Source organism: Trichomycterus rosablanca, chromosome 8 (genome assembly GCF_030014385.1).
Source record: "Trichomycterus rosablanca isolate fTriRos1 chromosome 8, fTriRos1.hap1, whole genome shotgun sequence".
Lineage (NCBI taxonomy): Eukaryota > Metazoa > Chordata > Actinopteri > Siluriformes > Trichomycteridae > Trichomycterus > Trichomycterus rosablanca.
The window spans coordinates 31,793,054-31,819,599 of record NC_085995.1 but is presented as its reverse complement, the minus strand read 5'-3'; the positions used below and the strand labels follow the sequence as shown (position 1 = coordinate 31,819,599).

Sequence of the window (26,546 nt, the reverse complement as noted above, 5' to 3'; positions counted from 1 at the left end):
TCGACCAGCCGAGAGTCTACTCAGACATGATTCAGGGCTCTAGACTAACTTTTTGCACTGGTTGCACTGGTGCACCTAACTTTTTTTCTTAGGTGCACCAGCACAAAAGTTAGGTGCACCCAAATTTTCGACCGCATCGCATTTAACACCGCAGTTTTACAGGTTCACTTTATTTTTTTTTATTATTTTTTTTTTTTTTTAAATCACTGTCCATACAGGCAATATTGACTTGTAAATAACTAACAATCTGGTCAACATGGCCTCGTCTGATGATCTGTTTGCTGCTGCCTGCCGCTGAAAGGCAGTGGGGAGAGGGGACACTTGGGCAGTGCATTTATCGCGGCATGTAATGTGTTTTATAGATGCATTGGGCTTTTTCAGCCTTTCAATTCGAAATGTATTAGAACCAGTCACAAATATACTATTGCCGGCCACTGTCTTCTTTACAGTTAATTATAGTATTACAGACTAATTATAGCACACTTATAAAAATTATAAAAATAATAGAGTAACTGTGTATGTATGTGTGTATATCTATTTATATGTGTGTGTATATTTAAAATTATATGTATATGTTTGTGTGTGTGTTAGAGTGTAATCTTAAATGCAGTGCATTATATTATCGGCTTTACTGAATCTTTTACACAGATTCCCAAAATCGCTTGCGGTGCACTCACTGCGTATTTTGACTACATGTATTCTAATATATTTTGGTCTTTTAGTTATTTTTATATTTTACTTAACGAAAATATTGTCGTGTTTTTACTTTCACTATCGCGGCACTTTACCGCTAGCATTAGCCCCTTGCTACTGTAGAGGGTCGGCTCACCTAGCCGCTGTCCGGTGGGGATGCTGCGGGTCTTTTGCTGTGCGGTGGTGGAGGTGTGGGAATAAAGACACACGACAGGGTCGAGTCACTTTAACTGTTTAGTCAGGACTTAAGTGAGCGTTACAACACTTTACACCGCCGAGCTCCAGAACCCGAACTTTCATTCTGGGGACATCCGGCGAGTCTCATATACAAAACTAAACTTACGGCAGAACGTCCGAACGCACGTGTATAAACCTGGTGCTGCATTCTGATTGGCTGAGCTGAATGTCGCTCACATATCACCGCTACAATATTGTCCCGCCCTTCACTATCTCTGATTGGTTTAGACCATGATATTGGCCTAATGTGTGTCTGTTGTTTTTTTTTTCCCTCGGACGCCTGGTCGCACCGGTGCGACCTGAGATTTTTTTTAGTCGCACCATTGAGAAATTAGGTCGCATGTGCGACCAAATTGGTCGCACTCTAGAGCCCTGTGATTGGCTGTATGGGTTGAGAGGGATAGTTAAAAGGGTTCCTAATTACTGCAGCAATTGTGGCCACTGCTGGCTGGTTAAAAGTTCTTGCACAGTCAAAGGTGGTAAATAGAGAGCAGTTTGTGACTCTGTTTTACCTGCTCTTGTCAGAGAGGGTGTGTGTTAGGTACAGCCCTCTTCTGTTAGGGTAGGGTTTTTAGCAGTGAAAGAAAGCTGTAGCTTGTTAATTACATATGACTATATTGAAAGAATTACAATCATAGATTGTCAGTATTCTACTCCATTTACTTTGACTAAAGGTCTTGATGAAATTCTTTTTGTGTTACAGTGACACGGAAGCATGGGTCATACTTGGCATCTTGTGCAACCTGTGGCTTAAAAGTGCACATCGAGTATTACAGCAGGCAGCTGCCTGGCCTTCTCGCGTCACAACTTATGTTGAATGAACACTGCCTGCAGTTTCTCATACAATGGATGATCTAAGTTTAAAAGCCATTGTGCATTGTTATCAGTTTGTGCTAGTTTACAACCTGGACTCTCCCTACTTTATTCATAGTACCCTTCCTGTGCTTTACTCACATCGTTTAGTTTGTAAGAGCATTGACTTTATTTGAACTATCATTTTGAAGGAAGAAAAATCTGCATTTTTCTGCCTTTAAAGACAACATTAGCAAGAAGCCTTGTTGTCATTCATATTACATTTATTTAAGTGTATGGAAGTGGTATAGGCTTCAAGTGCTCACTTTGTGAGTATAGATATGTCTGAAAGCTTTAGAGAAAAGATGGTGAAGTTCCTGTCCCCCAGTTCAAAGAACACCAATGGCTCCAGCTCAGATACACAGTTGGGTGAACGGATTGGTCCCGAAGTTCGGCGCCGCCATCACACTATGGAACGAGACTCAAAGGCGGAGCACCGTTTTTTCCGTCGCAGTGTTATTTGCGACTCCAATGCAACGGCCTTGGAGCTTCCCAGTAAAATCCTTGTGCTGCCACCAGATTTTTCCACCGTATCCACTGACCACCACACTGCAGAAATCAAGGCAGCAGTCCAAGCCGAGCCATCTGCAGTGCCTGATTGGTCAGTCGTAGACAAGTTGGAGGGAGCTGGAGGTGACGTCCACAAGGAGATAGTCGCAGAAAAGATAACCTTGGTTTCAGCAAGTTGTGATGAAGGGGTAAAGCAGGAAGCTTCTCTGGAAGATCACAGCAAAGCACCAGAGTCAGCCAGTCATGTAAATCAAGAGAACGATAAAGAGGAAGATGAGGATGCCAAAGCGAAAGCTCTGGTGGAGGCAGGACAACAGCGGGAAGCAGAAAAGAAGGAGCAAGAGGACATTGAGGAGATGGAGACGAAGGCTGTCGGCACTTCACCTGATGGTCGGTTTTTGAAGTTTGATATTGAGATTGGACGTGGCTCTTTCAAGACCGTGTATAAAGGACTGGATACCGAGACTACTGTGGAGGTGGCATGGTGCGAACTGCAGGTAGGCCATTTCTTATTACCATGTAAGTTCTAAATACATGTGTGCTAAGTATACATTGTTTGTTGCTGAAAATACATTTTGTAAGATGGGTAAATGCTGGATATATAGTATATTGATTTGTCTTATCTGTAGATCTCGATTCAAAGAATTCAACCCAATAAACCAGATGTAGATGGATGGCGTAATAGGCTGATTATAGGTTGTAGACACTATATTGCCAAAAAGACTTGGCCACGAGCTTGACATCCCATTTAAAAAACAAATAGTTTAAAAATAGTGTGACCTCTGTGTGATCTTTTCATCTATGGCTGCCACTCTTTTGTGAAGGCTTCTCACAAGACTTTAAAATTGAGAATTTGTGGGAATGTGTGTACATTCTTTTAAGTTAAAAGAGCAGCAGGGTTTATTTAAACCAAGCTTTTCTTCATGTATATATAGACCCTGCTTTGTGCACAGGGGCACAGTCATGCTGCAAAGTTGAAATTTCCTTTATGTAATTGATTTATTACATCTGCTAGCAATTGTGGCTGAAACACATAAATTCAAAAATTAGAAGGGGGGTCTCAATATTTTGTCCATATAGTGTATTTTGTATTTTAGACAAACTGTCAGTAGAGACCACTATTCTCAAAGCTGAGTCTTGATTTATTTTAGCCTTTAGGTCTTTTAAACACAGCTATTGCATCTCAAACTAGAGATGAGATAACTTTAATAAAAGGGCTGTATGTGACACTAGCAGACCATGTGGCTATGTGTTGCTTCTGAAAAACACACACTCATACTGGCTTGTCACCCACTTCTCACTATTTGCCTTTAGTGACATCCTGTTTTCTCCTCTCATTTTCACCTCTCATTTTAAAGAGGGTGAAGAAAGGAAGTTGTACTGACACTTGTGAGAAGTTTTGCACAGTGAATGTGGCTGCAGCACACTAGTTAACGTTGAGAAAATAGGTCAGAGTCTGACAATATGAATGTGTCATAGCAGCTTTATGGCTTGCCGAGGCTTGACTCTGCCCTCTCTACCCCTCCTTCTGGTTGCTGCTGCTGCTGCTGCTGCTGCTACTGCTGCTGGGTAATCACAGGCCACTGCGTGCAATCACGTGAGCTGCAGCTCTGCTGCAATCGGCCTTCAAGTCGAGCCAGTTCGGAAACTGTTGAAACAAAAGCTGCAGTATCTGTTTCGCTCTCACTCACTTGCATGTTCTCTTGCTCTCAGCTTACTCTGGGGCTCCTATTTCTTGCACATTCTCACTTTCTTCCCCCCTCTTCCCACTCTTCCGGTGTCTCTCTTGTCTTTCTGTGTCCTGTTGGTTGCCTTGCTAGGCAGATATTTAATCAGCGAGTAGTTATGTTTACCAAAACAAAACCGGTTCACATAAAAAAAAGGAAAGCACTGGAATATTCCCCTACCACATCCTTTAATGAATGTTGCACATTTAAATAATATGTAGGTCGAATAGATTTCACTTCTGTCTTATTTTGGAGAAGTGTGTTGTGCTTTTGAAGCAGTTGGGTTTTGCATAACCACAAAATATATATTTGGATTTTGCAGTGCAGTTGAGATTTAGTCATGTCATGGGTTTCCTGTCATGAAATACCAACCAGTCCTGTCTGAGCTGGTATTTAAATGCGTTGTTCCTTGTAGGTCCCTTAAACGATTCTTTATGACATAGGTTTATGTAACGCATTTGCAGAGTAAAAGTTTCAGATATCTACATCTATAGAAACTGGCATTGTGTTGTCACAACCCTGGATTGTTTTTTATATTGCTTATAACTAAACAGTTAAACAGCCTACAGGAATTCTCTTTCTTTTTTTTGGTTTGGAGATTGCTGAAATGCCAAAGCTGTTTTTTATTAATGTACCGGTTAAAATAGACAATTGATGTATTGCACACTACATGAATACTATATTCAGATCACTGCAATGAAACAGTATACGACAGAATTCCGGTTAGATGGTTTACATGCATTTCTGTAATCCACATATGGGAAACCACTAAGTTTACATCAGCTACTCAGTAATCGGCTCATCGCCAAACAAATGATGTAGGCAACAAGACAGCCACAAATGCTATTTTGCCATAGCATGTTACAGAACAGTACGCTACAGTATGCATCCAAATCCTAAAATATCTGTACCGTATCTAATGTGCTTCTGTTTGTTACCAATTATGCAAGGGTATACATACATGTAGGAGGGATTTGCTGAAGGTATCTCTATATGCCATGGTATCTGTAAACAATAATGGTAGCAGCAACTGGATCTTGCTGTGGTGTTTCATTTTCTGTAGCCCTGTATAGTAAAAACGTTTGACAAATTTAAGGATGTGCTTTAAGCAGATGTAAAGCTCTGTGTATTGAGGAACATTATGAACCCAGAACAGTTGATTGTTTGTCTGGCTGTAGCACTAGGGATGAGGGTGGCTATTGTGATATTTCACATTGGAAAATATTCACCATCCCAAAGTCTCCAAACACCCTTTATACTCCATACCTCATCCAAACAGTTTGAGTGGAACTTCCCCTAGAAAAAGACTTTTAGCCAAGTATTTTTGTACTTTCATTTTAAATGAAGGTCCTAAAAGACTCGTTCAGATAGACTCAAGTTCAAGAGGGTTTATTGTTATTTCATCTAACACAGGACTAAAGTGCGAAACAATACAATTAATCAGGACAGTACAGACACAGTAAATGGTACTAAATAAACATATGTTAAAGGACTGTGCAAAGGTATGGAAAATACTGTAACTTATTCTGTGAACATGTGAACTTCTGTTCTACTTTGTAGGCTCTATTAAATCTAAAGGAACCACATGTTTCTACTTCAGTTTAAAACAATTGTCTTATTCTGGTGTTTGTAGCCATTTCGCATTTTTGTGTATATCATACTATTTGGGCTTAAATTTAGACGTTTGAGGTAATTACCTACTTTTTAATGCTTTTCAGGATCGCAAGCTTTCAAAATCAGAGCGGCAACGCTTCAAGGAAGAAGCTGGCATGCTAAAGGGCCTGCAGCACCCCAACATTGTGCGCTTCTATGATTCTTGGGAGGTGCCATGCAAGGGGAGGAAGTGTATTGTGCTTGTGACGGAGCTCATGACATCTGGCACCCTAAAGACGTAAGTGCACAGATTAGAATCATTTCTGATCTGCTTTGTAAATAACTTTTAAATGTAAAAATGCATGAAAAATAAGGTCAAATAATTTATTAAGCTCGATGTTGGTTCTGGCCTGCAGTTATTTGAAGCGGTTTAAGGAGATGAAGATCAAGGTCCTACGCAGCTGGTGTCGACAAATACTGAAGGGGCTTCACTTCCTTCATACCAGGTCTCCTCCCATCATTCACCGTGATCTCAAGTGCGACAACATCTTCATCACTGGCCCCACTGGTTCCGTGAAGATTGGCGATCTGGGCCTTGCTACCCTCAAGAGGGCTTCTTTTGCCAAGAGTGTCATAGGTACGTCACCACAAACTCTGTATGCAGGTTTGCTGGCAGGAAGAAAAAAGCCTGTCCTCTTCTGAAGTTTCTTTCTCTTCCTCTGCTTCTTCCAAAAGTGTGACTTAACCTTGTGGTGTGAAGGCAGACCACAGTGTTTCTGTGAGCCCCCAAACCACAGCAAACCAGGGCCCCTGCTTCTCTCGACTCACGATTCTCCTCCCTTTTCTAGGTCCAAAATAATTTCTTGTTTCTTATAATGTCCTCAGTGTTTTAGGAGGCCCTTATTTCAGGTTCTCCCAGAGAGTAAGTAGCTCCTTAACTCTCTCTTTGTCAGTGCTGTGCGTAGTTGTATTGTGGCTTGTCTGCAGGCAAACCTGATCATGGCAAAAGGATAGCACAAAAGCTAGAGGTGAGCCCTGGGCTTTCAGGTACCATTCTGAATATTTGTCCTGTGGTTTGGATATTTGTGGTCTGTTTCTTCAATGAAATGTCTGATGTATATGCTAATAACTGTCATTTTTTTCTCTTAAGGGTAGGTTCTCTGTTTTGCTATGTTTTTCTTTCAGTGTCTTTTAAAGAAGGCTTTATTTTTTTTCTCGTCTCAGTTTTAGTCCTAGGTTCTATTTTTATTTTGGGATCCTTTAGACTCTAACCTCAGATCTCCCCTTATTCTACTTTAAGGATAATTTAATGTACTGCGGTACAGGCAGAAAATGGTTCTGGTAAGTCGATGAGTATGACACATTACAAATCCAAATTCATTTCAAATATGTGAAGTTTTTCTGTGTGAGGACTTGGTTCAACGGGCAGGTTATTTGTGTTGCTTGGACTTATGTGCAGAATCTCACTAAGCAGTGACTAGCTATGGAATACAGAAATACAGCTGTTCTTTTTTTACAGGTGTGAAAGAAAGGTAAGTGCATTTAAGGGGATTTTCAGCAGAAGATAACAACTAAAGTGTTAAGTTTTTTTCCATAGCTAGAAAATTAGCTTATTCTGAAATGTCAGACGTGGGCTGTTGGCTGACCATTGACTCACCTCAGATATCTTCCAGTGACTCGCTGTTTGGCTAACACCTTACTATTCCCTTATCTTTGCTTTAGTAAACAATCAATGCCTAACAAGCTTATTAAGGCTTAGTTTTTCAACCATGACTCAAGTCTGAGTGCTTTGGTCAGTTTAGGCCTACTTGTAGGTTCTGTACTCTAGTCCGATATCTTTAGTCCTGCCCTAAAGTCCTTACACTGAGAAACTGGGGCTTTTTATCACAACAACCTAACTGAGGACAGTTTCCCTCCCTCCCTCCTCTTTTTTGCTTTTTTTCCCCTCTTTTGCTCTCCCCCTCTCTGTCTTCTCACAGGTGTGACAGGAGGACATCTTGACCAGCATCTTCCTCCTCTCTCCTTTTCACAGAGAGGGTGTTGTAGGGCAATGAGAGAGAGAGCGAGTTCTGAACCGTTCTTTTGATTTAAGGTACCCCTGAGTTCATGGCGCCTGAGATGTATGAGGAGAAGTACGACGAGTCAGTGGATGTCTATGCCTTTGGGATGTGTATGCTGGAGATGGCTACTTCTGAGTACCCGTACTCCGAGTGCCAGAATGCGGCACAGATCTATCGCAGAGTAACCAGCGTAAGTCCTCACCTATCTGCTGGAAGAGAGGGCCATGTGTGCTCATCCTCCTCCCTCTTCTTCGCTTCATTCTTTTAATACCTCTTTTTTTGGCCTTTTATGAGGTGATTTCTTCACTCTTTTTTCCTCATTCAGTGGTAAGTTATGTTTTTAAGACTTTTAGTCCAATCTGTGCCCCGGTTATGGACATAACTTTCGACAGGAGGGATCTTTACTTCTAAAGGTTCTTAAAATTAGAGCAGTAGTGAATTACTAAACTTTTTTCCAATTACGTTTGTTTTAGTGATACTTTGATCCAATATTTAATGCCTGATACAGTGTTAATGTCAAAGCTATGGATTCAACACATTCACCCTAAACACTGTAACTTCTCTTCGGAAAATTGAGTCCATGCCTGATATCAAATCTGGGTGTGTTTGGGGATAGGCCTTCAGTCTTCATCAACCTTTGGGTTGAGATCACAGTGCTAATATTATTCATGCCAATCTACTGTAGAAAATCTTTCAATTCATTTTATAATAGAGCTTGCCTATATACAAAAATATAACAAGTTGCTTGTTTAGTACCTTCTAATTGGATTTAAGGTCCTTTTTGCACTATTTGTATACAGAAGGAATGCATTTTAAGCATCTAACCTTTGCCAAGGTAAAACTTCAATTACAAAGTAACATGACTTGTTAGACTAATCAAATTATTCAATGCTCGTCTTTCAGAGAAAGGATTGCTTTTACATGTGGCGCAGTACACACCTGAGCTCACTTAATGAAACCTTAAACCCTCTTAAGTGTTCCAGACATCTACGTTGTACTACAGCCGAGCTCGCTCACAGCAACAGCATTTTATTAAGCATTTTTTGATCAGTCACATTTTAAGTAAACAATTATTTTTGTGTGTTACCACTGCTTCATCCTGATCAGGGTCGTGTGTGGGTCTGGATTCCACTGGTTTGCACTGGGTGCAATGCAGTACCATAACCTGAACAGGACACTAGTCCATTGCAAGGCCCATCATGCCTGTCTGTAGACACCTGACTGACCACTGGGGATTTAAAACCCTGGATCACAGCGGTAGTGGTCTAGCAGAATTTGCTGCTGCATCATCCTGGTGCCGTAATTATTTAAAATAAATTAAAAAGCACAGTAAAGTAAAATTTGAAATTTTTTACCACTGATGCTGAGTTGAAATGAAGCTGAAGTAAAAGGAATGTTTTTGACAACGCAAAGCTGATGTCATGGCACGTTATGCAGCAGAGGATTTAAAAGACTGCTGGAAAAGCAGTGCTGGTTTGCATACTAACTAATAGCAAAAGTTTTATTCAATAATAAATTCAGGTATGCTTAGCATGAACATTATAAAAGAAAACGAATAGATTGTTATTAGTTTATTAGTTTTATTATTAAGAGTTTGGTAAAGGGAGGTATTAAGTCATTTTTACTGTTTGATTTGGTTGTTTCCTGTGTTAACTTTGCAGGGTGTGAAGCCCGGCAGTTTTGATAAGGTCGCCATTCCAGAAGTTAAGGAAATTATTGAAGGATGCATTCGTCAAAACAAAGATGAAAGGTGACTTGCGTGAAATAATACAGAACACCTTGCCTTCTATTAATATCATATTTTAACCTTCCTGTCTGCTTTTTTAGATATTCCATCAAGGACCTGTTAAACCACGCCTTTTTCCAGGAAGAGACTGGGTTGCGTGTGGAGCTCGCCGAAGAGGACGATGGGGAAGTGGTTGCCATCAAACTGTGGCTGCGCATTGAGGATGTTAAGAAGCTCAAAGGGAAATACAAGGACAATGAAGCCATTGAGTTTTCCTTTGACCTCCACAAAGATGTCCCAGAGGATGTGGCGCAAGAGATGGTAGCAGAAATCACTATGCCTTTAGAAATACTAAAAACAAAGCCTTAACTTAAGTCAGCGCTGTTGTATAGTCACCTCCTAATAGTAGTTGCTTCTTGTGTGTTTTGTCTCCCATCTCTTGCCAGGTTGACTCAGGCTATGTGTGTGAGGGTGACCATAAGACCATAGCCAAAGCTATAAAGGACCGTGTAGCCCTAATCTGCAGGAAAAGGGAACAGCGGCAGCTGGTGCGAGAAAAGCGGAAGCAGGAAGAGGAGAAGGGACAGCAGCCTCTGAGCGAGCCCTCTCAGCCTTCTTCCTCCTCTACAAAGCCCCCCACATCCAGTCTTGCACCAGTTCCCATGGAAACAGAGGAACCGGAGGGGGAGCAGCAGCTGCAGTCGCAGCCTGTGGCGCAAGTTTCATGTAATCATCACACCCAAAATTAGATATTCATAATAGGATTTATTATTTAATATTTATATATAATATTAAATATTTAATAGGACTGTCCAAATACATTTCACTGTGTTGAGTTTTAATTTCTAGTCGATTTATGTATTTTAAAGGCAGAAAATTCCCATCATAATCAAATCTTCTGCTTTGTTGTTTAATATAAGTTTAGTGTTTTGTCCATATAACCTTTTATTTTGCATATTCAAAAACAATAAATCAAAAGTGCCTCTGCATGCTAGCTTACCACCGCTGAGATCTCAAGCTCTCGAGTTGGAATCTCGGCTCTGCTGTTGGCAGACCAGGCACATACAGACATGATTGGCCATGTTTAAGGAAGAAAGCGCCAAAGGGTTTTCTGATTACTGCTGCAACAACGGTCTCTGTTGACTGGTGAAAGGCATCTGCACAGTGACCGGGAATAATGGAGGTCAATGTGTGACTGTAAGCGATGATGATCTCTGTATGTACCTGCCTCGTGCAGGTATTATACACATGTTGGAAGGGGCATGTGTTAAATATGACTCTAGAGGAGATATAACTGGGGAACTGGGTATGACTACATTGGGTAAATAGGGGAAAATCCATAAATATAATTTTTTTTAATTATCACATAACAGTTTTATGCCTTTTATTCAGCTAAATCTAAAAGGTGTGGTAGTGCAACACAGTAACTTTTAAATCATTATTTTCTTAATTTGCTTTTTAAGATTTGGTATCCTATAGTTACAAACAACTTTAAAGATGCCCATTTTGTTTTCCCCAGCAATGTGTGGCATAGAGGCCCAGTATTTCCAGAGTATTCCCAGTAATGTGCCAGAGTCTCATTCTGGTCAACCAGTGCTACCTTCCTACAGCTCTCTGCCACTGGAGCAGCAGCCTCAGCCCTCTGCCACGCCACACAGCATGCATTCTCAACTTCCCCCGCAACCAACTGGAGTCCAGTCACAAAGCCTGGTGGGTTATCTTTGCTGCTGTCTAAGCATTTACTGACACCATTGTGAGCAACATTTTTTTTGACAAAGTTTCTGTTTTAATTAAAGTTTTTTTTATTTCGTCAGCCTCAGGTACCCCTCTCTCAAGGAAGCAGTGTTCCTGCGTCTCATTCTGGAAACGTTGCTTCACAGGTTGTCAAAGACATAGTATAATAAATTGTTTTTATATCAACTTTTTGAAAAGTGATTTTAATGATCATGAGGTTACATAAATATTAATCCAATGTTTTTATAAATTTATGTGGTGCTTGTCTGGCACAACAATCTTTTTCACTAGCCCACCATGGTCTGTTTACACACTCTTCAGTCACATCTGGCCATGTCTGAGGAAAGGCCGATAGAAAGAAAGAAAAAAAAGAGATGACTTAACATACAAGCACTTGTGTTTTGTTAACTTTCTTGTGCTGAGTCATTAGGTAAACACGCCTAAATACCAATGTTCTGTCATCTTTTTTGGTTTGCCAACAGACCACTCTGCCAACTCCAGTTCAGCCCAACATTTCCCACCAGCAGCCACATCAGCCACTCGTAGATACTGCACCACAGAGCTCTGTTCAGCCCCCGCCAGCGCATGGTTCTCAGATGGTTCAGGTACACTAGCAGATTTTGATCCCTTAACATGGTTACAGGGTGTCAGAACTCAAACTCAAATTAATTAGTAATTAAACATGCAGTCGATGCAGTTCTTTGTGCATAAGTGTAAGTACCACTGGCTCATTAGCTTTCCTGTCTGTGGCTATGTTTACAAGCAAGGATTTTCATCAATTCAATTAAATTCTTTCTTATTATTGATTGAGGTGTTTATATGTACACTCTATTAAACCGTCTGATAAATTTCCTTTACATGCACTCTAAGTAATCCAATCCATAATGATGTGCATGTGTAGAGTACCACTTAGTATACATGTTACCATGACAACGAGCGTTACTGTTGAGAGGAACAGAATTATGTTTTCTGAGATTGAGTTGGTGTGTGTTTTAATTGCTGCAGACTCAGGAAAATGTACTTTACATTCACTTATTATATATTTAATTTGCTCTTTAGGGTTCTTGTTCTTATTACATGCTTTACTGCTGTCCATCCTGCTATCTATTTTTAAGTCTTTTAAAGTTCGACCAGTCTATTCTGCTATTCTGCTATTAGTTGGATTATTAACAGATTATCGGGCTGCATGTAAACATGGATTGCGTTTTTTGGCTTTTACCTGAATCTACATGTAGTGCTTCAGTGAACTGCTGAAAAGAAGAATGTTAACTTCTATTGTTCCTCTTTTACGATCTTTCTTACTGTTCCTCTTTTCTAAGCCACCAGATTTAGAGCATTTACAGGCAGCTATCACAAGATTTCTGCTTTTTTATTTTTATTCTAACACCGATTATGCCATAAATAACACAATCCAGTGTAAAAAGTGGCTTTAAAAAAATCAAATAAATATTCTAACCATGTTTCCTTTCAGCTAGTCTTTTTGTAACGGTGTTATTCTGACATTACATGCAAATCTTAAATGATTTGAATATAGCACACCTTCAGAAGAACAAATGCTTGACATTGCGGTCACAGAAGAAGTAGCTGTATTTTAATATGCTCTTAGCATCCTCATTCTTATGAGTTTAGTAAACATTTCACTCCTTGACTTCTTCATTCTTCCTCTGTTTTACATTCCCATCTTTTGCATGCTGCTGCCAGGTTTGGCTAAACCAACTCAGTCCTCCCGTTTTCTCTCCACCACCAAATGCTGAGCAGCTCTATTTCTTATATCAGGCCTTTCAGGTACACAGGGTGTCTTAATACTGGGGTGTTTGCTTTCCTGCATAGATGAGTCCCTCCTCCACTGTTTCTTTGAGTTTTGTGGTACTGGACTAACAGACCCTCAGTTTTATAGATGTGGTCCATTTTTTACATAGTGAAATTAATTTGTAAATTTGTCCATTTTAGGGTCCTGCAAGTGTTCCCCAGGTTCCCCCTCCAGATCAGACTCAAGCATCATCCATGCTTATTCCAGCATCCACAGAGAGGTATGTACTGTGTGGAAAACACTGTATTCAACAGTATCGTTTGCGTGTGTTTGTGCCTTTAGAAGAGACGCTTTGTTCACAGTATCGCTATAAGTGATTCATTGATTCATGAGTTGATTCGTTTTTATGTGAAGCGTAAGTTTCTCTTCTCAGTTATCTCTCCGTGTTTACTGTTATTAATTAAATGTCGTGGTTTTAAATAAACACCAGCTACTACAGAACATTTTGTGTGACTCTCTTACATTAAAAAGCTTAATAAAAAAGCTTAATTAAACCGCTATTACCACAGATCTGTAACCGAGTCAGACTCGTTCCGTCTAAGGAGCTAAAAGTTTTCTAAAAGTTCAGCAGATGATCCTGAACTAACGAATTTGGTAATGAATAAACTTTTGCCTCGGATTGGCTCTGTAACGTCTTCTGTTCTCATCTACATCACAAGTAAGAACCGCTTACGATTTACCAAAGTGAACCAGGAGTTTATATAACGTGCTGATAGAATCGACTCAGATGTGACCGGGTTGAATTATCTTTTTAAAGTAAATATTACAATCAGCAAAATTACATCGTAAGAGCTTTCACGATGGTTTCTGTACGATTGTTGATGAATGGTGATGTGATGGTTGGTGCTTCGTAGCTCAAAGTCTGGATCAATCCACTGAGCTGTTAACTTAACGTGATCTTTATATATCACACGATCGGATCGGCTACTTTTAGGAAATATCGCCGATAGCATATTTTGATTAAAAATCGGCCGATACCGATTCGTAGCCGATCGATCGTCCCATCTCTAGTTATGTTGTTTTTGCCTAACCATTTTTAAAGAAACATTAAACAGCAAACTTGGTTGTGTCTGAAAGCTATCTTGACCATTTAATAAAATGTAATGCTTACAGACATCTGCTGTGTTTAATGCATGGTTTTAAGCCATGGCTATATAAATGGCAAAAATAAATGTCTGCTGTTGTGCTTCATCCTAGTGGCCTGTCGGATGCTGCATCAGGGTTAAGTGATGGAAATGAGGGCAAGCATGAGGCTCGCTCCACAAAGCGTTACCAACGCCGCTCTGCCCGCAGCCGGTCTCGACATGAAAAAACAGCCAAACCCAAGCTTGTTGTCCTCAATGTAGGTTTTTGACTAGCATTTATTCACTGTATTTACTTTTTCGTGCTATTTGTGGTCTAACTGGCTTATACATATTATGTGTGTGGAAAACTTTATATCATTATCAGCAGACATCCCTCAGTTCAGTATTGGCATGAAATTAATCTGCAAACTTGTATGAGGCCTATAGCTGATGTATGTAAAAAGCTAAACAAAACAATTCAGGCAGTGCTGCAGTGTTATGCTCAAATTAATATAAGTGAGGCCAGTCTCAAAACACGTGTGTAATGCCTGCTGACCCAACATCATACACATAGAAGTAAGATTAAACAAACATAAATTTTACTTGAAAGATTTTCCTTAGCACCCATTTAAAATATGAATTGCTCTATAAAAGGTAAGGAAAGTCGTGCATTGTTCACATGATGGGTAATAAAAAGAAGTAAACAAATAAAAACTGCCATGTGATGATCTGGTTTTGGTTGGTGTGGGTTATAGTGGTGATAGTTAAGGGCACCGTGTGTAGTTTATCTGTTCAGAAGTAACTCGAACACAAGTTTTTTTAATCGTTATGGGTGACCTGTGACATTAATCTGTAAAAATGACCGGTATAAATTTTCCATTCTAAATCATAAGTACAGTAAAGTGCACAAAGTCAAGGTGTCTAATGCATAAACACTTTGTTTTGGTGTTGTCTTTTGCTGTATTCTGTACATGTATCAGTAATGTAGGGTGATTTTAAATGTAGTTGCTGACATTTAGGTAAACTTGCAGGACATGCAATGTTTATAATGGCTCAGTTTTAATACATGTAGTTATATTGTTCTGTCGACTGCTTTAATTGTATTTTTGGAATCACTAGTATTTTCTTTACATTAAGTCTAAAAAACATCAATCAAATTGGGTCTTGTCTCAATTTCTACCTTTTATTATTTGCATATATTATTATGGGCAGATGTGCATAAACACTAGAATCTCCCCAAAGTTCCATATCTGTGTTTCTCTAAATAAATAGTTTTGTATTTCCCTTGTCTTCCCAGTCTTCTATCAATTTTTAAAATGTTCATTTGTTAAAGGTCAATCTGGTTAAATGCCAATTTGCATAATTATGGCAATTCTTGTGCAATTCAAAAAAGAAAAAAATGTCTGTTTCAGATTTCCAACATTGGTGATAGAGTGGCTGAATGCCAACTGGAAACGCACAACAAGAAAATGGTGACGTTCAAGTTTGATCTGGATGGAGACAACCCTGAAGAAATAGCACAGATCATGGTAGCCTGCTTTTCTCATGGTTCCCACATTTTCAAGTGTTCCAAGTTGTTAAGTTGTGGGTAATAGTACACTTTTATTGTGCATTCAGGTCCAAAGTGACTTCATTCTGGAAAGTGAGCGTGAGTCCTTCATTGAGCAGGTGCAAGAGATAATAGATGTGCCAGATGAGAAAAGAGAAGCTATAAAAGATGGGTCTTCTCAGGTATGAGGCAGTTTTTCCTATCTATTATTCAGGATTACAGAAGAATGCAAGAATTAACTTTGACTGTCTTTATAGGTGTCAGGTGAGCAACAAACAGCTGAGATATTAACTCCTAATCTGCCTGGTAGGCATAATTTAATACAAATTAAATCTCACGTGATGAAGTGTTTTTTTGGCTGGCTGCTGATTTCTGCTCTATTATAACCCATCTCATTGTAACAGGTCTGCCACCCAGTTTGGCTGCACAGGTAGTCCACTCAGCAGGGCGGCGTTTTATTGTTAGTCCTGTACCAGAAGCACGACTTCGGGAGTCGTTCTTTGGCCCGTCCTCAGCCAACACATCTTTTGGCGATGATGCATCAGGTGGGTTCTTTCTCTTTAACTTTTAGTGAAAGTTTAAATTAAAAACATGTAGTTCTCCAAATGAATGTCTGTGTACTATTATTGAATCGCCATCCTCAGTACTTGGTAAAACATACTTTGTCTTTATAACCTAAAATAAGTAAATTTGGTAGATGCTACCAATCTTCTAATACGTTCCTTGTGGTATCTTTGTCCATCTCATGCAAAAGCTTCTAGTTCATGGAGTTTTGATGGCTTTTGCGCAGCAACTGCTTTCTTTAAATTCCACCAAAGGTCAATCCAGGATATTCCAGAATTGATTCCTTAACCGAGTTTAAATTGACTTTGAAGTGTGCTTGGGAGCATTTTCCTGCTGGAAAGTCTAATTATCACCAAGGTTTAATTTTACCACAGAAGGCAAAAACATTCCTTCTCTAAATGACTTGGTATTTCTGTGAATCCGTAATGCCAGTCGCACGGTCAAGATTGCTCATTCCTACATCAGAAAAACATCACTGATCCATGCTTAATCATAGGGGGAAAGTATTTGTCTAATCATAAACCTCACTGTTTTTGTGCCATGCAACCCGTCAAACAGTTGAGTTCCCAATGGCAATAAATCATGTTGTAACCTGACTAGCAGTAGATTTTAAGATCAGCAGTATTATGTAAGTGTTGAATAATAGTGACATGTCAGTATTAACAGCATATCCTGTTTTTTATAGCACTACATACGTTTTCTTTGTTATAAATCCTTATTTCTATACTTGATAAAGAGAGCTGATTGTTTTGCTAAATTGAGATTTTTCTTACTTGCAGCAGTTGATTGTGGATTAGCTGGCAATGTGCAGCAGGAGCAGGGACAAAGCAACCTGGTTACAAACACCAGTCAGCCCTCTTCATTACCATCTCAACCAGTATACCAGAACTCTGGCCCAGCTGCCCAGAACGTTTCTACCACTGTCCCAGTAGGTTCAACCTCCCCGCCTTCTTCTACTCAATTGCCCCCTGGACTAGCCTCCAGCATGGGCCACATTCCCCCTGCCAGTTTGTCCCTGAGCTCCAGTGGACAGTTTGCATCTGGCACTTTTGCCCAAGCTGCAGCATCAACTGTATATATACAAACTGGCCAGATTGATCCTAGCCTAGCTCATGCCACCACCCAGCCTTCTGTATTACCTCTTCAACCTGTATACCAGAGTCCAGGAACAGTTGCACCAAATCTCTTGGGTACTGTCCCCATTGTTTCCACTTCCCCACCATCTTCCACTCAGCTGCCTAGGACAGGCAGGATGTCCCCTTCCCCTGCTCCACAAGAGCAACCCATCTATCAGCGTCGCACCTCACTGCCCACTCCGACTACACTTTACCAGCCACCTGAGAACAGCAGCTCTGTTCCACTATTTGCTGGAGAACAATCTACTCCTCCCTCTGCATCTGTGACGCAGATGCCACCTACACCTCTGACTGTACTTACCCCTGGCCACTATGGTGAGAGTGAGGGGGAGTCACAGGGGAAATCACCAGGCATTGAAGACATCCAAGCACTGGACAAGAAGCTTCGATCTCTCTTCCATGACCAGGGTTCCTCCTCTAGCTCTTCAGTCTATCCTGATGCATCCGGGGAAGCACCCCCAACCTCCTCACCCCCCAACACCATCAGTTCGCCTCCTTCTGGCTTGGTGTCTAGTGCAGGCCACATGCCCTCTGCCAGTTTGTCCCTGAGCTCTAGTGGGCACTATGCTGCTGGCACATTTGCCTCACAGGGCCAGGCTGGAGGAGCTACTGTGTACGTGCAAACTGTTCCAATTGATCCTGGTGTGCAAGGACAGCAGGTAGGTCATGGTATTTTATGAATTTTTATTACTTGCTATTTGGAAACCTGCCTCAGTGAGATACATTAATGGCTTTGAAAATTTCAAAAATTAAAGTAAATCAAAAATATATAAGCGAATACATAAATTACAAATGTGCCAATTATCACATGCCCTAAAGTGCTAGACTGAGAATTTAAGTGTTGTACTTTATCACTATTTCTTTTTTTTTTTTTGGGATTCTAGACTTCACTCATTTCTGGCCTTTTTTTTTCCATTGTAGACATCTGGGACTGGACTTCAAGACGGACAGACCCCTGCAGAAAACAGGCAGCCTGAGATACCACCTGATGGTGGTGTCAGACTTGGTCGCTTTCAGGTAGTGATTTTTTTCCTCCAAACTAAAACTTTAAACAGGATCATTTAAAAATGTATTTGAAAAAGTTTTTATTCTGCAGATGTTTAGACATACCTCATATTGGCTTATATTAAAATTACAAATTTTAATTTTAGCTTGTGCAAAAGTTTAGACATCCTGGATCCTTTTCTTTATACATACCTGATTTTAGTTCCTGGCTGGATGCCCTTTCTAACACAGCCCTCCTTATTTTTTATCAAGGCATGGGACCGACACTGAGAGTGCACTGACAAGTGTGCTTCCCAATGGCTAGGCTGTTTGAGCGCCTACACATGATTGGCTAGTCTTGGCCAATCAGCCGTGTTTTACCACTGCGCCACATGAGCACCTTCTATTGGACCTAATGATAATGTCAGGGCACCCTAACCCCACATTACTTGCTATTTGGCCATTTATCAGGGCCAGTGATAGCTCAGTGGTTAAGGTACTGGACTAGTAAACAGAAGGTTGCCGGTTCAAGTCCCACCACCACCACCAAGTTGCCACTGTTGGGTCCCTGAGCAAGGCCCTTAACCCTCAATTGCTCATTGTGTAAGTCGCTTTGGATAAAAGCGTCTGCTAAATGCTGAAAATGTAAATGTAATTACTGCTATATGTTGTATAGCCATATGACGCATCGCATATATCGCCACTCCGAATATATATATATTTAGTTCTCGGCTGGATGCCCTTTCTAACACAGCCCTCCTTATTTTTATCAAGGCTTGGGATAGACACTGAGAGTGCACTGACAAGTGTACTTCCTAGCTGTTTGAGCGTCTACACATATGATTGACTAGTCTTGGCCAATCAGTTGAGTTTTACCACTCTGCCACATGAGCATCTTCTATTGGACCTAATGATGATGTCAGGGCACCCAAACCCCACATTACTGCTATATGTTGTATAGCCATGTGACGCATCGTGTATATCGCCAATCAAAAATATATATATATTTTACAAAGAAATGCATATATTGCTTACTTTTCACTTTAAAGCATATTATTTAGCCTGAGGAGCCCAAATGTATGCATAGACCTGTATTTAAATATGCTTTTTAAATGTGTCCAAAGGTCTCTGTGACCACTGATCAAGTTGTGGACAGTGTTACTGACCAGAATACTGTTGTGTCGTCTTCATCCACAACCTCTTCGTCTTCACCTGCCTCAAGCCCTGAAAACACTCTCCATAAGAATCAAACCCTGACGGCGACGAGCACTGGGCATGACGTTCCAGATCCTCCTTCTGCTGCTGCTACTACTACCACAATTGGACGCTTTCAGGTTACCTCTGGCGCTGACGTGAAAGTGGGCCGTTTTTTGGTTACTCCGGCCGAAAATCAGGATACTACTTTAAGCTCAAATGAAGATGTAGAGCTCAGTGTATCTCCCAGCATCCAGGTTTCCTCTCCGTGCTGCTTAAGCAGTGATGACTCTGAGCCAGAGGACGAGGCTTTTAAGACCGAGATGAGACAGCTTAAGGACAGGTGGGACTTGTGGAAATTATGTCCTTTTTTGTGTGTTGGGAAAATCATGTCATAATAGTAAATCTTGCTGAGGTTGGCTAATAAAATGCATGCAAAACATTATAACGTCTAACAAAAGTTTACTTACAGAAATGTTTAAGAGCAGAGTGAAAATATGGCACTTCAGATCAATTTAAAGAAGACAAAAGTCGTGACAGCAGAAAAGACTTATAATTGAATTTAACCTTTGTTGGAGAAGATGTGAAAGTGGGGGGCAATTTGTTCCTACTTAAATCAATTATCTACTGCAGAGGATCCAACAGTCAGGAAATTTGACACAGACTGACACTTGGCAGAACAACACTAAAAAAGAGATCTGGGGGGTTTTATGGACTTGAAAGCTGAAAAAAGGTGACAGGAAGTTTATTGATGCCATTGAATTTTGCTGCTGGTGAAGACTTGAGAGTACCTTGGATGGCAAAGAAGACAAACAAGTGAATCTTCAGATCAGAGTTATTTTGACAGTCTGTTAGGTGGTCCTAATGTTTTGGCTAATTGGTGTAGATGTTCTATTACCTAGCAGCTCCAGTCTCAATAGACAGACATTTTAAATATCCTAATAAAAAGGACCGTTGCTTAACAGTCACCTGCTTTCTTCATGCAGACATGTACACGAGTTACAGGCCTTGCAGACCAAGCAGAAGAAGGAACTTGAGGAGCTGTATACACGGATGGGTAAAATGCACCCCTGTGTGGTGGGTCCTTCTGCTCTCGCTGTGGCAGGGGGCAGACGGCGGCTCACCAAATCCAAAAGCAGCAAATCGGGCCGCAGCAGCAGCAACCACAAGAGCCCCAGAGGTACACCGATCACTTACCTTTCTGGTCACAAACAGCTTTTATTCCTTTGTACAGTAGCCAATTAAGAACGTCTCATTATTTAGCTACTTTTATGTTTAATTTGTGTGGCTTATGCCTGCAGATCCGTTAAACATTTATAAACGAGTTAAACAAGTTATTTTGCAGCTAGTTGCATTTTCTGCACATATGATCTGACTGCATTATTTGTGTATTTACAGGAGAAAAATATTCCACACTGAACAGGCAAACTTCGATTGATCAGTCGACTACAGGGGTTTCAGATAGTCATAATACACTCATTCAGGATGCTCACTCAGAAGGTAATTCATACCTATATCAGTCATAACTTTATCTGATATATATTTTTACCTATAACTGTATATATTTGTACCTATAACGGTATCTTTATTTCTATATTAATACTTAAATCTGTATATATTGTTAATGATAATAGGAGCAGTAGTGTCATGTACTCTGTTCTTATAATTATGCCAGATGCACAATTTGCACATACTTTTTTGCATACTATATATTGCATATATACGCTACACCCTGCTTACTTTTTTTGTGTTAGTTCATCTTCTTTTGCTTGTTCAACTATTGGAGGCCAATAATTTCCCTCGAGATAAATAAAGTGTCTGTTTGTCTATCTGTCTGTCTATATAATTGTTTTTCTGTAGTTATTTGGAGTGCATAATGAGCAAAACTTGACGTAGCCTAATTGAGAAGTGTTTGAAGTATTTGTCATTGCTGTTTTAGGACAGCTTACAGTTTGGGTTCGGTTGAGTTTTATTTGTGGAATCCTTATAAACAAGATAAAATAAACAGACAGAAACATAAAACCTATTTTGCCGTTAAATGACACACGTGTTAAACATGGAGTTTAAACCCAAATAAATAAATACATTAATGGACTCCTTATCTTACAGGTACTACAATCACTGATAAAGCAGAGAATGGTTCCAGTCAAGCCACCAATATTCCACGAAAAGGCACATTTACAGATGACCTCCACCAGTTAGTGGATGACTTTGCTCGTGATGCCATGAGCCACGTCAAGAAGTGTGGCAAGCAAAATGCACAAGGCCATGATGTAAGTCATATTAGTCACAATAGTCAGCTGCCTCAATTAAACATTAGCTAAGCTGAACCAATACTTCTGTCTGTAATATGTTTTTTTTTCAGGTTTGATTGTCTATTGGTTTTATAGTGTATTACAGTATTATTTGGATACTTTGATTATTAGGTTTTGAGTGTAACACTACACTGGCTTTTTTGCACATTAATTTTAGTGGGATTCAATGTAATCAAAGATTTCTGATTATAGACAAAAATCTCTTGACTTGTTAAGTCCTGGTCAGTTAGTACAGCACAATTGCTGAGCTAATGTTGTCTTTTGTGAGCCCATATTTGCAGTGCAACAAACACTAAAGGAAACAAAAGAAAACTTAAGCAGAATGCCAATGTCATTATTTTTAAAATACTCCTTATGAAACGCAGTGAAATGTTCATTGTAGAGGTCTGTGTGTGAATGATTTTCAAGTCCTGACTGACTACATAGCTGACATGATGAGGCTTGTAGAAGCCTAGTAGTTATTTAATTCTTTATTTTACTTAACTACAACCCCAAATCAGAAAAAGTTGAGACAGTATGAAAAATGCAGGAAAAACGCAGTGTTTCTTACAGTTACTTACATTTAAGGACTTTTTTCATTGCTGACAGTATGAACCCAAGATTTCATATTTTGTCTGGTCAACTTCATTTTATTTGTTAATATACCTCAATTTCTGCATTTTAGGCCTGCCACACATTCCAAAAAATATGGGATAGGGTCATTTTTAACTATTTTAACCAAAACAGGCGGCTTGGTGGGTAGCACTGTCGTCTTAAATGATGATTAAAACTTAAAATGATACGTTATAAAATTGCTATTACTATAATACCTTCAAGGGGAGAGGGATTGAATATTTCTGTTCACAACTGTAATTCTGCTATTATTATAATTGTATTTACAGTGTGACTTTTTTTTATTGCTCTAGATAATTCCTCGCAAGTTCTCTGCACCAGGCCAGCTCTGCTCCATGGGTGGTCTTATTTCTGCTCCCTGCTCTAACTCTTCTGCTGGAAGGAAGGGTTCATTGTGTTTGCAGTCACAGCAGCAGCAGCACACCTACTCGTGTACTCATTATGCCACCACACAGTGGGTAGGACCTGCAGGACATGCTCAGATGGGCATGTTACAGCCCACAGCCACAAATGCTCTCCAGCAGAGCTTTCAAGCGGCCACGGGAGCTCACAAAGCAGGAACTAACGGTGGAGGAACTAACGGTGGAGGAACCAACATGCGTCCCACTCAGGCGAGCTGAGACAACGGGGTTGGTTTGCCATACGTGGCAGAAACTGTATTGTCCACTGTGAACTGTGTTTTTTTTGTAACCTTTAAGAGTATTTAAGTCCATTATTAATTTTTGTCCAGAAAACCAGCTTTACAAATGTTATTGCAGTAAAGGGACCACGCGACTGTTGCTTTTCGCTGTGGATTCTCTAGTACCTGACTGATCTAAGGAAAAATGTAACTAGACTACAGCCAGAAATCCTACAAGGGTGTGATCTCATGATTTGGTATGTTCAGTAGGAGGATTCATTTTTGGGTTCTACAGATGGATGTGTATAGAGTGATGTGATGGTGCTGGATGAAAACAAAACAAAAATTTGAAACATTGGTGTTACAGCCTTAATTATTAAGCTTTAGTGTTAAAAAGAATTCAGCATTTTGTAACAATCTTTTTCTACCAGATTATTAGTACATATACAGATTACCATGGCTAATTGTTTTGCACAAAGATCCTAAAGCTGCCTGTTTAAGATCCTTATTAAAGCCTTACGGCAGTTGTTCAGTTCAGATGAACATAGTTCCATGTTTAAAATCCTTAGCTGTATTGTTAAATGGTTGTTAAAATTACATTGACGGGTTTGAGGATGATGCATGAAGAAATGTCTCACTAAAGCTGTTCTTATGTAGTCTTATCCAACATCTGAGCTCTGGAGCAGTACAGTATAAAAAAAGTATTTAACAATACCAATTTGTGATCAGACATGTGAACATATCTGTAATGCACAACCACAAATTCTACACTATTAACCAAGTAGTCCCATCTCCTAAATTGTTAAATTTAGAGCTTCATTTTCAGCTGCAGTGGAATGTGTTGTGTAATCATTTATTGGCTGCTGTTAGACTGTTTTTTTAATGATCCATTTGAAAAGTGTTGGATTCTGTTTTTTTTATGTCTATACTTTTCATTGAATCTAATTGTCTAATTGTTTACCATACATTTTTCTAAAGCAACCTGCAGTTTACCTGAAGCATATTTTATCTACACATAACATAGTAAACAGAGCAATAGGGTGTAAACTCTGGCTGTATGCGACTTCTGTACCCAAGCAAGATAGCAATAACGAGATGGATGAAGTAAGTTGATGGCATAGAGCAAGTAAAGACTGTTGGTGAGGCAGAAATGTATATTAATCATGATTAATAGCAGGGTGCCTGAATCTTTTGGCAGTTTTTAACAGTTCTTTAAATATTAGATGGAATTTGAATGACAGTGACAAAGATGTGCAATATGAAGGTTGAAAGCAGGGTGAAAACAGCACTTGACCAATTCGACACCTTTTTTCCATTGTAAGTATTTAGATTGTTGTGTTTTTGTATTGCTGATTCATGTTGGCTTTCCATAGCATAGCTGTTTCCTAAAACACTTGTACTGTTATCTAGTAAATAAACAAAGGGGATTGTGTATTTTAGGAGTTTTGTGATGGCTGCAGCATGTAGCTTCTTGCAGCCCCTTGTGCTACATGCATATGGGGTACCTTCTAAAATGACATTCTTTGTTTTATCCCTAAAGCACCTTTATCCTTCCCATGATGCATTGTATTAGGAATGCATTTTCATTATTGATGGTGGCTGGCTATCACTGCCCTGCTCAGAATTACAGAAAATATATTGCTGTGAATTTAATGAAACAAAGTATCTTGAATACTGGCCAGATTTCAGTATTGTGCAACTTGTCTTTATAAGCAACCGCTTTCATGAACTGTAGTACCAGGCCACAAACGTAGTGCCATTCCTGCACAGAAGTGACTTTTTCTCACCTCTGAAATGATTTGCTTGACTTCTCTAGAGAAGGAAAAAAATTTTACTGCAATGCAGAGTATGCACCATTTATAAAAAAGTGCAACAGGCTGCGGAGGCTGATGTTACTTTTGATACTTGAGTGCATGATTTTTCTAAGTCTTTTCTTTAATATGATTTTAATCAACCATACCACAACTTTTCAGAACACCACTAGTGTCACAAAGCACATCCTGCTATACTTAGCAAAACTGCATGTTTTAAAAACTGACCTTCATCTCTTCAGTAAATCAGCATTAAACCACTAGATTAAGAAAATAAGAGGCAATACTGCTCAAATAGTGCTTGATTATCAGTTTTGTTTCTATCGATGGTTGTGTTGTTAACCTTTTTTTATTGTATATATAAAAGATTAATTAAAACCATTTTGGAAAATGTACTTTGTTTCATGCTTTTTTTCCTTTCATCACACAAGACTGCTTTATACCATTACTGAACAATTACACACTGAAAGGTTTTTAGCTGGTTCCAGGGTTTGAATCTTGGCTATGCTCTAGATACAGTAGTGTTAAAAAAAATAGCAGTGATTTTAAAATAATGTGAATAAAGCACAAAATCATTATAATAACTTTTATTTCCATAAATGCAAATGCACTGAAAATACTACACTTTCAATTCTAAATCAAAACATTAACAAAATGTAGCCAGTTTGTGTCAATCCTTTACAGAAAGTTAAGAAAAATGAATATTAGGCTGTTAAATAAAATAGCAGTGCCAGCATTTTTCTTTAAAAACTCAAAAAAAATTATCTATAAACTGAAAAAAATGTTTGAGGTTTCACTTTACTTTAAATTACTGAACTAATATTCAGTGGCATAACAATTGTTTCCGAGATCTGTGTTGCATGGAGTCGACCAACTTCTGGCACCTCTGAACAGGTATTCCAGTCCAGGATGATGAGACGACATTCCACAGTTCTTCTGCAATTTTGGGTTTTGCCTCAAAAAAACACGTTTCAGATTTCAGCCCACAAGTTCTCTCTGGGATTGAAGTCAGGGGATTGGGCTGGTCACTCTATTACCTCAATGTTGTTTGTCTGTAACCAAGATGTTTTGGGTCATTGTCATGTTGAAACACTCATTTTAAGGACATTTCTTTTTCGACATAGGGCAACATGATCTCCTCAAGTATTCTGATATATTTAAATTGATCCATGATCCCTCGTATGCGATAAATAGGCGTAACACCATGGTATGATAAACATCCCCATATCATCATTTTGAACCACCGTGCTTTACTGTCTTCACAGTGTACTTTGGCTTGAATTCAGTGCTCGGGGGTCGTCTGACATACTGTCTACGGTCACTAGACCCAAAAAGAACAATTTTGCTTTCACCAGTCCACAAAATGTTGAGCCATTTCTCTTTGGACCAGTCAATGTGTTCCTTGTGAAATTTGAACCCATTCAGGACACGTCTTTATCTTAACAACGGGACTTTGCAAGGAGTTCTTGCTGGTAAATTGGCTTCATTTAATCATCTTCTGTACTTACTGGTAACTTCAGATGTTCCTTGATCTTTCTGGAGGTGATCATTGACTGAGTATTTGCCATTCTGGCTATTCTTTGATCCAATCGAACAGTACCGTAGTTCCACGCTTCCTTCCGCATCTTTCAGGTTTTGGTTTTCACTTCAAGGCATTTGAGATCGTTTTAGCTGAGCAGCCTATCATTTGCTGCACTTCTCTGTATGTTTTTTCCCTCTACAATCAACTTTTTAATCAAAGTACGCTGTTCATCAG

General features: G+C 39.5%; 1 protein-coding gene across 2 annotated transcripts; it reads left to right on the top strand.

The window, feature by feature from the left end:
• The first annotated feature begins 2,004 nt into the window (after window positions 1–2,004).
• Window positions 2,005–25,185, top strand: wnk1a (WNK lysine deficient protein kinase 1a). 2 transcript variants are annotated; one of them, XM_063000738.1, is made up of 23 exons: window positions 2,005–2,789; window positions 5,738–5,910; window positions 6,029–6,249; window positions 7,705–7,862; window positions 9,334–9,422; window positions 9,500–9,719; window positions 9,845–10,124; window positions 10,918–11,108; window positions 11,213–11,278; window positions 11,615–11,737; window positions 13,083–13,162; window positions 14,140–14,284; window positions 15,419–15,535; window positions 15,624–15,737; window positions 15,813–15,861; window positions 15,960–16,100; window positions 16,902–17,914; window positions 18,177–18,272; window positions 19,364–19,776; window positions 20,420–20,613; window positions 20,832–20,933; window positions 21,543–21,706; window positions 22,654–25,185. In XM_063000738.1, exons 1-23 carry the CDS (start codon window positions 2,064–2,066, stop codon window positions 22,978–22,980), a joined length of 5,202 nt encoding a protein of 1,733 aa, XP_062856808.1. In that variant the 5' UTR covers window positions 2,005–2,063; the 3' UTR covers window positions 22,981–25,185. The 2 variants fall into 2 exon arrangements, with proteins under 2 accessions (XP_062856808.1, XP_062856807.1); XM_063000737.1 differs by having other exon boundaries at window positions 16,899–17,914.
• The last annotated feature ends 1,361 nt before the right edge of the window (window positions 25,186–26,546 follow it).